The sequence below is a fragment of the Festucalex cinctus genome, chromosome 2 (assembly GCF_051991245.1).
Source record: "Festucalex cinctus isolate MCC-2025b chromosome 2, RoL_Fcin_1.0, whole genome shotgun sequence".
In the NCBI taxonomy this organism is placed as follows: domain Eukaryota; kingdom Metazoa; phylum Chordata; class Actinopteri; order Syngnathiformes; family Syngnathidae; genus Festucalex; species Festucalex cinctus.
In genome coordinates, this window is record NC_135412.1 from 29,124,146 (window position 1) to 29,137,250 (window position 13,105).

At 38.8% G+C, this 13,105-nt stretch overlaps 1 protein-coding gene across 3 annotated transcripts in view; it reads right to left on the bottom strand.

The window, feature by feature from the left end:
- The window catches only part of LOC144014451 (vang-like protein 1), a 39,320-nt gene that overhangs the window by 2,096 nt on the left and 24,119 nt on the right, over window positions 1–13,105 (bottom strand). For all 3 annotated transcript variants that reach the window (XM_077514349.1, XM_077514352.1, XM_077514350.1), the window contains 4 exons: window positions 9,489–9,920; window positions 4,597–4,772; window positions 2,334–2,494; window positions 714–861 (listed from right to left, as the gene is read on the bottom strand). In XM_077514349.1, coding sequence (XP_077370475.1) covers window positions 714–861; window positions 2,334–2,494; window positions 4,597–4,772; window positions 9,489–9,920 — 917 coding nt within the window. The remainder of the gene's footprint in view (window positions 1–713; window positions 862–2,333; window positions 2,495–4,596; window positions 4,773–9,488; window positions 9,921–13,105) is intronic.

Below are 13,105 nucleotides of genomic sequence, written 5' to 3' on the forward strand. Positions count from 1 at the left end.
AAGTCAGGACGAGTTCATTACTGGTGACAGCCAGTATTAGCTGTTCTAATTAGAACATATAGAAGGATAAAATAAGGCATATATTCGTTATTTTCTGTGAACACAAATACAGCAGCTTACATGTTTCTCAATGGCTGTATTATACTGCCCCAAGGTGGCCAAGAATGAGCAGCAAAATGTCTATTGAATTGAAACAAAAAAAAATGTGGCAAACATTTTTACATTCTATTCAATTACATTATTGCCCTATATGTTTCTAAATACAGTATTATAGAGTACTATTTTTATTATTTAAAAAAAAATAAATCCTTTTTTGTGCTGGAACGAAACACTATTTCAATTCATTTCAATCGGGAAAAATGATATGAGTTACAAGCATGGAAACTCAACAGATTAAGCTTGTATCTCAGGGCACCATTGTTATTTTGAAAAGCAAACTCTTGATCATATAAACACACACGATACATGGTAACAATTACGTTAAGTTTGAGAGTCAGTTGTTTAGTATTCCGGGAAGATGCAGCAAAAAAAAAAAAAAAAAAAAAAAAAAAGCTAGAAGTGGTTTTCAGCAAATTTAGTCCAAGTCTGGGGAACTTTGAGTTGTAAACAAGTAAACTACAATTGTGGCTGGACTAAAGAGAGTCTGAGAATCCTGGTACAGATGAAGCCAAATAAAGATGACGTGCAAGTTCTTCCTGATGGCCGCCACTCACCGGGCTCTACGTTTGCGCACTCGCCTCTCGTGCTCGGCCTCCTCGTAGTAGAGTTCGTTGTGGCTGGAATCACGGCAATGGGCGGCGGCTGCGATCATGGCTCTGGATTGGGAGTGTGCTACTCCGGCGGCCGTGCTGTTCCCCGGACCTGTCACAGCACACGAAATTAACTCATTTGCTCTCAAAAACATATAAATATGTTCTATTTTAAAAGTTTGGTGTCCCAAAGACATATTTATACGTTTTTGTTTTTGTTTTTTTAATGCTAGAGCATACAGAGGGCTTTGACGCAACCTCTGAACTGCAGAGAATGATTGCAGCAATGGTAGTTATTACAAAAACGGCCAGCAGGTGGCAGCAGAGTATAAGATTTCAACCAGGACCATGTTGCAAACAAGCAGATTTGTGAATAATGATGAAACCTAGCTATATTCTAATGCTAATTGCTGCAAAACGGAAACAGATGGAAAAATACTTTTTTTCCTGATGAAAGAAGAGATTCTAATCTTTCTTTTGGTAGGTTCCATGGTTTTATAGCAATAGAACACAATATTCTGTGGGCCTTGCAAAATCAGTCAAAATCCAGTAAAACAGCCAGGAGCGAAGGGGGTTGCTTTAGTGAAAATGGCCGGCAGTGAATTAGTTAACGGATGAAGGATGGAAAGAATGACTCTGTCGATACATGGACTGGGATGCCATTCAAAGGTGGTACATTTTCAATTAGTTCTTCTTTTAAATCAAATCCAATTTTCCGATTCAGATCCATTTTACGTTACAACCTACAATCTTATATGAACCTTGGACTTTTCCTCTTTTCATCCAGAAATATCTTGTAAATTTCAGAATGGTTGTGAGCTCTAACATCCTTCTAAGCTACTGTTGTGTGGTCTTAAAAGTGGATTCTATTGCCTGATCCTGACTGTTGCAAATGCAGGTTAAAAGATGGCAGCGCTAGTAAATTATTCATGTGGACCAGAGGAGGCGCATGAATGGAATAATTCATGGCTGGGAGCTGCGGGGAGTTTTTCGGCACATCCTGCTTAGAATGACACTGCTTAGTTGTGATGTATGGATTATTACCTTCCAAACTGTTTACACATTTGCAACTCCTAGGAAACAATACAAGCAACCGATACTTTTATTTGCTTGTCGGGCATCATCAAACTTCCTGACTTAAATGGGACGAGCAATTCAGTGAGAGTGTGAAAAATAATAATAGCACAGGCTTGAGAGGGGATGATGAGTGAAAACAAAGGAAGTGGTGCAAGGGGGAGAAACAATGTTGTCAGCCTTTTTTTTTTTCTAACATGGAGACAAATGCAGGGGGGGGGAAAGTGAGTCAGTTTAGTGCACGTGAGCGATGCGCGAGTACACTTGAGGACAGGCGATAATTTAACAACAGCTGAGTGTTATATTACACAGTGGACTGAATATTTGACATTAGCCTGTGGCATGCCTTAAGTGTGTGTCTTGACATAAACGTCAGCATGGAATTGACTTACTGTCCAATAGATAGGCTCTGAGTTTCGCTTTAAAGACTTAAGAGACAAAACGAGGAGATTTAGCGAGGCAGGAGGTCGAGAGGCACAGCGGGAGCTGACAAAACGTGACAACACGCACCTTCAGCGGGCGCTGCCGGGAAGTCCCCGTCCACGTTGTAGACCTTGAGGCCAGCCAGGTGCTTGGCAGCGCGCGACTTGGAGGCGGAGAGCAAAGCCGGGTTATGGATGGCGAAGTCACAGTAGTAACGCTCCAATATGGCCAGTGCTGCCCGCTGAATACTGCACACACATATTCATAGACTACTTCGTCATTTTCACAAATTTCAGCACATTAGTGTTGACAAATTGGATTCAAATTGACATCGCAATATAGTAGAATGCAATTTTTAATTGCAAAGGGCGCAATGGTGAAAACAACAAAAAAAAAAAACTTAATTTGGTCGATGGTTTGGCTTTATGCTTTATATAAATGCATATTTATTTCATTATATAGTGTCTAGATAAGTTCAGTGTGGAACAAGTGCAGTTGTATCAGTTTCAAGAAAAGTTAAAGTGATATAACCACAAAATGTTTGCATTATTGTTATAATCTGACTTGACTTACTGACTATTCTTATGCCACACTTGTTTGGTATAATTTTGTGAAGTCATAGTAAACGCTGCTTACAATCCTCCAAGTTTAGATGTTTAGTAGTTAACATCTCTAATAAACCATCTTTCATAGGAATTATTTGTTTATTTGCCTTTATTTTACAAAAAGCCTAACACTAATAGACCAAAACATTTATGTACATGAAATTATATATCATTTATTGTAATACAGATTCATTTATTGCTTGTGTTCGTTAAAAAAATATGGTAAGAAGACCCCCCCCTAATAATATTATGACAATATTTCTATGCAGCCCCACTAGTCTAAATACAGTACTCTGGTTAATACTGCGTTAGTGGAAATATGAGTTAAGCAGCAAAATCCAGCATTTTTTATTTTTTATTTTTTAATTAACATCAGAAGGCGGCCATTTTGCCACTTCTTGTCAAGTAAAAATGACATCATAGTTTCTCATCTCTCAGGTAACAACCAATCTCAGCTCAGCTTCAGAGAACAGGTGCGCTGTGATTGGTTGTTGTCTGAACGAGCAACTGTGATGTCATCTTCAGTCGACAGCGAGTGGCAAAATGGCTGCCCGGTGAGCTGGATAAAATGGCTGATTTTGCTGCATAACTCATTCGACAAATGTAATATTAATCCGAATGTCATGTTTAGATTAGTTAGGTCACATATATATTATTGTCAAGAACGGTTTAAGGTTGACTTACCCTTAAAAAAAGAAAAAAAAAAGAAAAGAAAAATCAGTTGGAAAAAAAAATTATATAATTACATTCATTTTCAAAATTGTTCATCCCAAACAAACTCACCAACCACAACACTTGCAATTTACAAGATCAATTCGGGGTATTTATCACTTAAAACACAAAAAAAATATCACAAAACAAAGCAGAGCTGGACTGGCCGTCTGGCATATAGGGCAGATGCCCGGTGGGTCGGCCTCTTTTGGGGCCGATGCAGTGCTTTTTAATTGTTATTTTCCTACATTTTACCCCAAGAGACTGGCCCACAATTTAGAGGGACCAATCTGTTAAACGTGTTGTACTTCCGCGCCAACAGCGCACTAGTAGCGTATCCTACTAGTGTGCTGAATTGTCCATAACTCCATATACTCAAACTAGTCTTACTAGCCATTTAAAATGTAGATAAACTGAAACATCATCAATAAACATCAGTGGCAGAACTACATGTTAGACAAGAGTTGGGCTGGGCCAAGCTGGGTCAAAATGCCAGGGCCGATTTTTTTGTGCCAGTCCAGCCCTGAAACAAAGACATTTTTGAGCGGCTGTCCACCCTTGCCACATTTAGTCAATTATTAAGCAGTGAATGTGTACAGAGCAAGCAGTCCAACAGGTTGCTGTATGTAACTCTTGCAGGCTAGGAGGAATGCATTCCTACGCAATTTGGAAGTTCTGACAGAAGGAACACCCAAAAAAGGCATTTTGGTCCTCTTTGCCTAAAATGAAAATCTAAGATGGGGACAACAGACACAAAGAAATTTGGTAGATGAATGACACACACACTCTAGACAATTTATTCTGTAAGAAAAAAAATGGAAGCTGTGCGACTGTCTGTCTTTTTATCATGTATTATTATTATAAGCATGTAAAATTCAATAAACCCACGCGTGGCCTGACCAATTACGATAAACAGAGTTTTGAATAATTTCATTTTCTTTTCTTTTTTTATTGCAGCCCTTTAAGATTTGTATAAGAGCACCGTTTGGTACAGAGTATTCCCCATCCCTCCCATTGCTTCCTGCTTCTCTCACCTAAGTTGTCCCAAGTTGTAGTGCTTGGTCTCTCCGTCTGTGGAACGTGTGACACACACAGAGTAGTGGGGCTGAAGCTGCCTTAACTCTAGCAGCACGATGCCCAGGTAGTGAATGAAGAGGAGCGCGTCCACCAGTGACACAGCGTATTGCACGATCCCCTGGTAGTCTTCATCCTAGAGGGCACAAACGTGAGGATAAAAGCCAAAGTGGATCATTGCGTGTCACTAGGTCGACAAAGACTAGCAAAAAGCAGGCATAAAGCAGATAGATGTAGAACAAGATGTAGAACACATGAATATTCAAATATATTTCAAAGGACTGCAAGATTTGTGTATTTGCTTACAAGCATGCTTGCATTTTAAAATACCACGTGCCACACTAGGGAAATTGTATCCTGACTTTTTTTTTTTTTGTTGAATATATTCTATTGGGCAAAAGTCATGTGACATGATCTTTACAAGTTGGATGAAACTCCTAAACTGTCCCTGAATCACAGTTGTTCTTTGTTTGCAACATTTGAGACTTTGGAACATTTTTATGATTATAATTTCACAGGAATAATGTGTGTAACACCCTTAAATGTGCTTCTAGATTAATTAACTGGTTAAAATAGTAATGTAACGATATCCAAACATCACAATACAATATATTATGATATAAAGGTCACAATACGATAATTATCACTATACAGGACTGTTTAAAAAAATTAGAATATTGTGATAAAGTCAATTTTTTCTGTAACGCAATTAAATAAGCAAAAATGCCAAACATTCTGGATTCATTACAAGTCAACTGAAATATTGCAAGCCTTTTATTGTTTTAATATTGCTGATTATGGCTTACAGCTTAAGAAAACTCAAATATCCCATCTCAGATTATTAGAATATTTCAGCAGACCAACTTAAATAAAATGCCATAATCAGCAATATTAAAACAATAAAAGGCTTGCAATATTTCTATTGATTTGTAATGAATCCAGAATGTATGGCATTTTTACTTATTTAATTGCATTACAGAAAATAATGGACTTTATCACAATATTCTAATTTTCTGAGATAGTCCTGTATTGTTGGGAGTTTGGCGATATTAAAAGGGTCACAATATTGTAAAAAAAAAAGAAAAAAAAAAAAAGAAAAAAAAAAAAAGAAAAAAAAAAAAAAAGAGCTCATATTAAAAAAATAAAAAAATAAATTGTGCTTTTGTACATTACAGCAATGCATGTAAACAACCGACAATCTCTAATAACACTTAATATTGAGCCACTTACTTGCTAAGGCATGCACACGTTGAGTTCCTCCACATATTGACTTGCTTCACAAGCATATTACGTTCCCCTTCATCTGACCATTAGCGTAGATTTTAAACATACAGTGCTCAGCATAAATGAGTACACCCCAAAAGGTTTGTAAGAACACCTTTAGTTTCCTGTCAGATTAATATTTTCTATATGATACTATACTACAAAATACTCCCCCAAATGTGGGCCATTGTTTGCAAACAATTTGTCAATTAGTAACCATTAAAAAAAAAAAAAAGTGGTTTTTTTTTAAATTAAATTTCCTAAAGTATATTTTGCATAAATAAGTAGAGCCCGAGAAAAAAAGCCTAAAAATTTGTTAATTCCAGGCCTAGCAGACAAGTTGCGATCCATAACAGTCATAGAGGTCATAGGAAAATACTAGATGTCGTCGGTTTTGTTGTGGGATGCAAATTTTTTTTGCATTAATTGGATTAAACTGAAGATTTCTATGCATTCTATTACAACCTTTCATGTTGTGAGTTAAGCGTATATTCTACGGAAAACATTTTGTCAAAATTTTGGAAATTGTTCTTATGTTCATTGAGATATTGAATAAAATCTTTACATTTTTCAAAGGGGGTGTACAAGTGTTCTCTCGCTACACTCACTTCACTTTTCACGGCCTCGCTGTTTCGCGGATTTTTTTTGGTGCAATTTTTCTTTTATTTTTTTTTATTTTATTTTTTTTACAGTAAGGTACCTTTTTTTTAATATAAAATTTATGAAGGTTTGAACATTGAGAATGTTTAAACGAGAGAAATGTGAGAAAATGTAAATGCCTCGGTGAAAAAAAAAAAAAGTATATATCCTGTATGATGGAAGGTTTTAGAGCCTTAAAACAGTTATAATAAATACAAAACATTAAGCAAACTATTTCGGGGATTTAATATATTGCAGGTATTTTGTAGAACCTAACCCCAGCAGAAAACAAGGGAACACTGTACATACAGTGGCATGAAAAAGTATCTGAACCTTTTGGAATTTCTCACATTTCTGCCTAAAATCACCATCAAACATGATCTGATCTTTGTCAAAATCACACAGATGAAACAACAGTGTCTGCTTTAACTAAAACCACCCAAACATTTACAGGTTTTCATATTTTAACAAGGATAGCATGCAAACAATGACAGAAGGGGGGAAGAATAAGTAACTGAACCATCACATTTAATATTTTGTGGCCCCCCTTTGGCAGCAATAACTTCAACCGGACGCTTCCTGTAGCTGCAGATCAGTCTGGCACATCGATCAGGACTGATCTTGGCCCATTCTTCTTTACAAAACTGCTGTAGTTCAGTCAGATTCCTGGGATGTCTGGCATGAATCGCTGTCTTGAGGTCATGCCACAGCATCTCAATGGGGTTCAAGTCTGGACTTTGACTTGGCCACTCCAGAACGTGTATTTTGTTCTTCTGAAACCATTTTGAAGTCGATTTGCTTCTGTGTTTTGGATCATTGTCTTGTTGCAGCATCCATCCTCTTTTTAGCTTCAACTGTCTGACAGACGGCCTCAGGTTTTCCTGCAAAACATCCTGATAAACTTTTGAATTCATTTTTCCATGAATGATTGCAAGTTGTCCAGGCCCTGAGGAAGCAAAACAGCCCCAAACCATGATGCACCCTCCACCATGCTTCACGGTGGGGATGAGGTGTTGATGTTGGTGAGCTGTTCCATTTTTCCTCCACACATGACGTTGTGTGTTCCTCCCAAACAATTCAACTTTGGCTTCATCAGTCCACAAAATATTTTGCCAAAACTTCTGTAGAGTGCCCAAGTGCCTTTTTGCGAACATTAAACAAGCCACAATGTTTTTTTTAGACAGCAGTGGCTTCCTCCGTGGAGTCCTCCCACGAACACCATTCTTGGCCAATGTTTTACATATAGTTGATGCATACACAGCGATATTGGACTGTGCCAGTGATTTCTGTAAGTCTTTAGCAGACACTCTAGGGTTCTTTTTTACCTCTCTGAGTGGTCTGCGCTGAACTCTTGGCGTCATCTTTGGTGGCCGGCCACTCCTTGGGAGGGAAGCAACAGTGCCAAACTCTCTCCATTTGTACACAACTTCGCTGACTGTTGATTGATGAACATCCAGACTTTTAGAGATGGTTTTGTATCCTTTGCCAGTTTTATACAAACCAACAATTCTTGATAGCAGGTCTTCCGACAGCTCTTTTGAGCGAGTCATGGTGCACATCAGACAATGCTTCTCATCAAGACAATTCTAACCAGGTGTGTGTTTTATAGTGGGCAGGGCAGCTTTAAGTCACTCATCAGTGATTGGGCACACACCTGACTTAAATTGTTTGGTAAAAATTGGTTTCAATTGCTCTTTAAGTATCCTTAGGCAGAGGGTTCAGTTACTTATTCCTCCCCCTTCTGTCATTGTTTGCATGCCATCCTTGTTAAAATATGAAAACCTGTAAATGTTTGGGTGGTTTTAGTTAAAGCAGACACTGTTGTTTCATCTGTGTGATTTTGACAAAGATCAGATCACGTTTGATAGTGATTTTAGGCAGAAATGTGAGAAATTCCAAAAGGTTCAGATACTTTTTCATGCCACTGTATATGAATATGCTGAGCACTGAAGAAGGGCCAAAAATGCCTTGTGAAAATTAAACTGCACTAAAAAACTAACAACCAGAGGGTGCTAGAACTGCACAAATGGAAATCAACGTGACTATTTTAACAGATCGTGACATGATGACGACGATAGTGCGGCAGTTTTAATATCATGATGTTATTATTGTTACATCTAGGCACGGGCCGATATTAGATTTTGACGGTATGATAACCATGAGCAAAATTATTGCGGTGTCACGGAATCACGGTGTTAAAATTACATCGCTAAAATGTCATTTTAAAAAATATTTGAGGAAATAAAAACTTCTTTTTTTGTTCATTCAATACTATTTCATTTTTAAACAAAATAAAAAAATATTTGGTACATTAAGAAACATGTACCATGCCAAATTTAAATAAATAAACATTGTTATTCTTGTGTTTTAATTCTTAGTAAGTCACAGTGTCCCATCACTGGTGAGCTATTTTTTAGAACAGACCCCAGTTACTCATGTTGTCCTTGGGGGACACGCTTCCACCTACACATGTACACATGTATTTATTTATTTATTCATTAATTCATTCATTCATTCATTCATTTATTTTAAGAACAAAAAGCGTCTCTCCCTATCCCCACCCCTTTTACGTCTTCCCTCCTCCTCTTTGAGCACGACTCCACGTGCACTTGCTGTAGAAGGAGAAAAAAAATAATAATTGAAGGAAATTAACTTCAAATTGGCTCGTTTACGCAACTCCGCAAGAAGAGCTAATTACCAGTGACAGACAGTATTAACGGTTAATGAAACCTTGACAGTTATCGGCCCCTGTCGAGTTAGATCCCTCGTTAAAAATGGCCATGAACTGCAATCTTGTGGAGAAAGTCTTCCCACTAAAGCTAAAGTTGTTACAGCATAAAATGAGAGCGGACTTCCTATGTTATCAAATTTGTAGTTCAGGCCACATATCCCAATACTTTTGTCCTAAGTGCAAATTGAACACAAATTCAGCAGCATATCTTGATCTCACCTGCGAATCTAGTATCCTGACGCCATAGAACAACCAATAGGAGAGCACAAAGAGCAGCACCAGAACAGCGAGCAGTGCCCGGAACACAAAGATTCGCGGGAGGCTGGCTCGCGGCGGCCGGAAGAAGAGGGCCCAGACGGCGAGCAGCAGGATGAGCAACTTGAAGGCCACGGAGATGAAGAGCCCCTCGCAGGCTGTGCCGCAGCTCTGAAGCTTCTCTGGCCACAGCAGGTGGGGGAGGACCATGAAGGCCAGCGGTGAGAGGAAGACCAGGAGGCCCAGGATCACGGCGAGGGTGAGCGTTAAATAGCGGCGGCAGTCCAGCCCCACGCTGTCCTCCAGGTCCTTCGTGATGCGCACGATGTCTTCCTGGGAGAGGCTGTGTTCAGACGTGCCAGTAACGGCCGTGGTGGTCTCACCCCAGTTGTCATCCTAGTTCAAGAAAGATGACGGGTTTTTTTTCTTTTTTAATTGTTCACTTACAAGATACATGCAAAAGAACAAAAACATCCATCTATTAAAACCCCACAGAATGGCACTATAATTCCAAATCAAAAGCTCTGCCCACCCCCCCACCACCACTCCAAAAAATAAAGACTCAGTCTTCCATATTTCATTAAAATTGATTTCATTATACAGTATGACAGTAAGTGAATGCATCACCTTACTGGATTGCGTTTAGAGATCGACCGATAATCGGTCGGGCCGATAATCGGGGCCGATATTTGACATATTGGTACATATCGGTATCAGTCTGTTTTATTAATCTGACGGCCGATATGAGCGATCCATTTAAAACTCCGTCTTTTCGCTCCGAATGCAGCCCAGAGCGTCTCTGTCTGTTATGGAGTCCAACTCCAGCAATGTAACGCCCATAGCAGCATTTGATTGGTTAGCCGTGCAAGAGCCAGAACCAATCAGTAGTGTATGCCTGTATCACAGTAGCCGGTCACACACGCACCCACGTACACAACGCGACAGACACATGCTTCGAAGGTAAGTTAAAAGAGAAGAGACTCCGCCGATCGTTTCACCATGATAAGCTAAACACATTGAATTATGTTGTGTATTAAATGCACTATATGAATGGAGCTGCATTGCCTTGCATTGAATCCCCGCTAGCTAACAGTGGTGTGTTCAGCTTAGCATGTAGGCTAACACCCAGTAGCTAATTCGCTACTTGAACTACTCGGGGAGGGAATCACACACATTTTCACTTAATTAAGTAAATAATGTTTGTTAGAAAGGTTCCAAATATTAACAGTTGTCATTATTATATTGTCTAGTTCCATGTTAAGAGTAGAGTAACGTCATTATATTTACCTCTCGTGACGCACACATTGCATTCTGGGTCACGTCCATTACTTGTTGCATAGCGGTTATTATGCAGTGAGATGCCACAATGACACTAAATAGCGTTTAGTTACTTTATATTGTGTTTATTTGTCGCACTGGTTTGCCATTGTGTGCCTTAAGCTTCGACGTCGATTTGATTGACAGCTCGTTGTGCACCTCGTTAAAGTCCGCTCCGTAACAAATTAAGTGTCTCAAACACCGTTTAACTACACGAACGTCTTCTCTTCCGTATATTAGGCATTAGTAGAGAAGTGCACTAAAGTATAGTGTGCTTATTTGCTCGTTTTGTCTCTCTTTTCACGTCATGTCTGCCGTCATTTGGGACATTATCCTCTCAATGGATGCCACTAATATGTAACATCTACGGCCGTACACGGCTGCAATTAATGTTCAGTGATGTAATTTCGTTACGTGCCTCATACTTTGAATAATGAGCTCATGTTTGGTGTGTTGTATAACTTTCTCGTGTGTTAGTAACTATTCATGTGGACAGCTAAGATAGTGCTTGTTAATGTGAATTAGCAATGTTGCAGCCCACTTATTACTTAGACAAGTACATCTGTGCCATTAAGTGATACAGTACAGTACAGTAGTGAGAGAATAGTGTGCCCATATACACACACGTGTCTATAAGTGTAAAACACATTAAACAGCAGAAACTGGCAGCGGTCCACCGCAACAATGTCTGTTTAACCAAGTTATTCTTACTATTATTATAACCAAGTTATTTTACTCGACCTTTTTCTGCGTTGATTGGGGCATCCTAAGTGGCACATGATGAAGTGTCTTTTGACAGTTCTCTTGTGGAGAGGAGTAGCATGATATTGCTGTTCTCGATTTAAGATCCTCAGCTTATCAAAACTGTCTATATGGTAACAATAACAATAATCATAATAAGGTCTACAAGAACTGTATGGTGTTAAGGGATGAATAGTTTTTCTCATGGAATTTTTTTTTATTTATTTTTGCTGTAGTAATAAGTAATGCCACAGCTGATGCACATTTTGAATGACAGGGTTCCTCCTATTACTTCAAAATATAAAAATATAACATTTATAGAATAAAACTACAAGTATCCCAAATGCTATAAAAGGTAATGTCACATTGGCCCCCACATTTAACTCCCCCCGCCACCACCGTCTTATTGCAGATAGAAGGATGTAAAATGAAAAGTGTAGTGTGAGAATCCATTGTAAAGAACGGTTAGGGTTTGCATTATTCAAAAATTTGGTGCCAACATTTTAACTTTTACTGCAAATGAATATCGGCTTCAAATATCGGTTATCTGCCTCCTTGACTACCGATAATCGGAATCGGTATCGGCCCTGAAAAAAGCATATCGGTCGATCTCTAATTGCGTTCAACGTTTTTTCCTACAGCATGAATGAAAGAGGTTGTCGAATCATGTGAGAAAGGAAGGGATCAAAATGGAAAGCTGAGAAAGAAAACAGTGTGTGATGCCAACTGGGCTTGACTGACGTAAGGGTGAGACTGTATCCGCAGATAATGAAGGTCAGCCATGTTGGAGCGGAGCCCTTATAACAACAACGATAAGAATTCTTTGCACTGCAGTCACAACAAGCCGCCAGCACAAAGTGGAGGAAATACCGGCCGTCGGGGCTTGGGGAGAGGGGTGGGGGGTCGGGGGTGCTTTCTTTGGGCATTGGTGGGGAATGGATGAGGGGGGGGGGAATTCTGGTCCAGGGAGGAAAGTGCTTTGAGAATGAAATACGCCTCTGGCCTCTGCATGGGTGAGAAGAGCATGGCGAAATATAACAATGGAAGGTTTGAACTGGAAATGTGTACCTTGACATATTACTCACTGAATTTACACTGCCCCAAAACACACCGTGTTCGCAAAAAAACAAACAAAAAAGATTGATCTACTCATAGAAAAAGCCAATATTTTTCTTTTTCTCCGTTTTAAGATTACGCGCAGTCACCTTTGTCACACTACTCGACACCTTTTGTTCTCTGAAATGCAAAATGACATGTTGATAAAATGAGCATGGGAATTATCCATCCATTGTCTATACCGCTTATCCTCTATCAAAAGAATAGGTTACTGAAAATTGTGGGTGGGGGGACAAAATTATAGCTATTTTTGTATTTATTTGGTTCTATTAGAATTCACTGATAAATTATCAGCAAGAAGGCAAGCAATGTCATGTTTATACTTTAAAAATCTAAAATATGTGTCATGTAATACAGCATAAAATATTGTACGGTAAAATTAATTAAATAATATTGATGTTAAACAA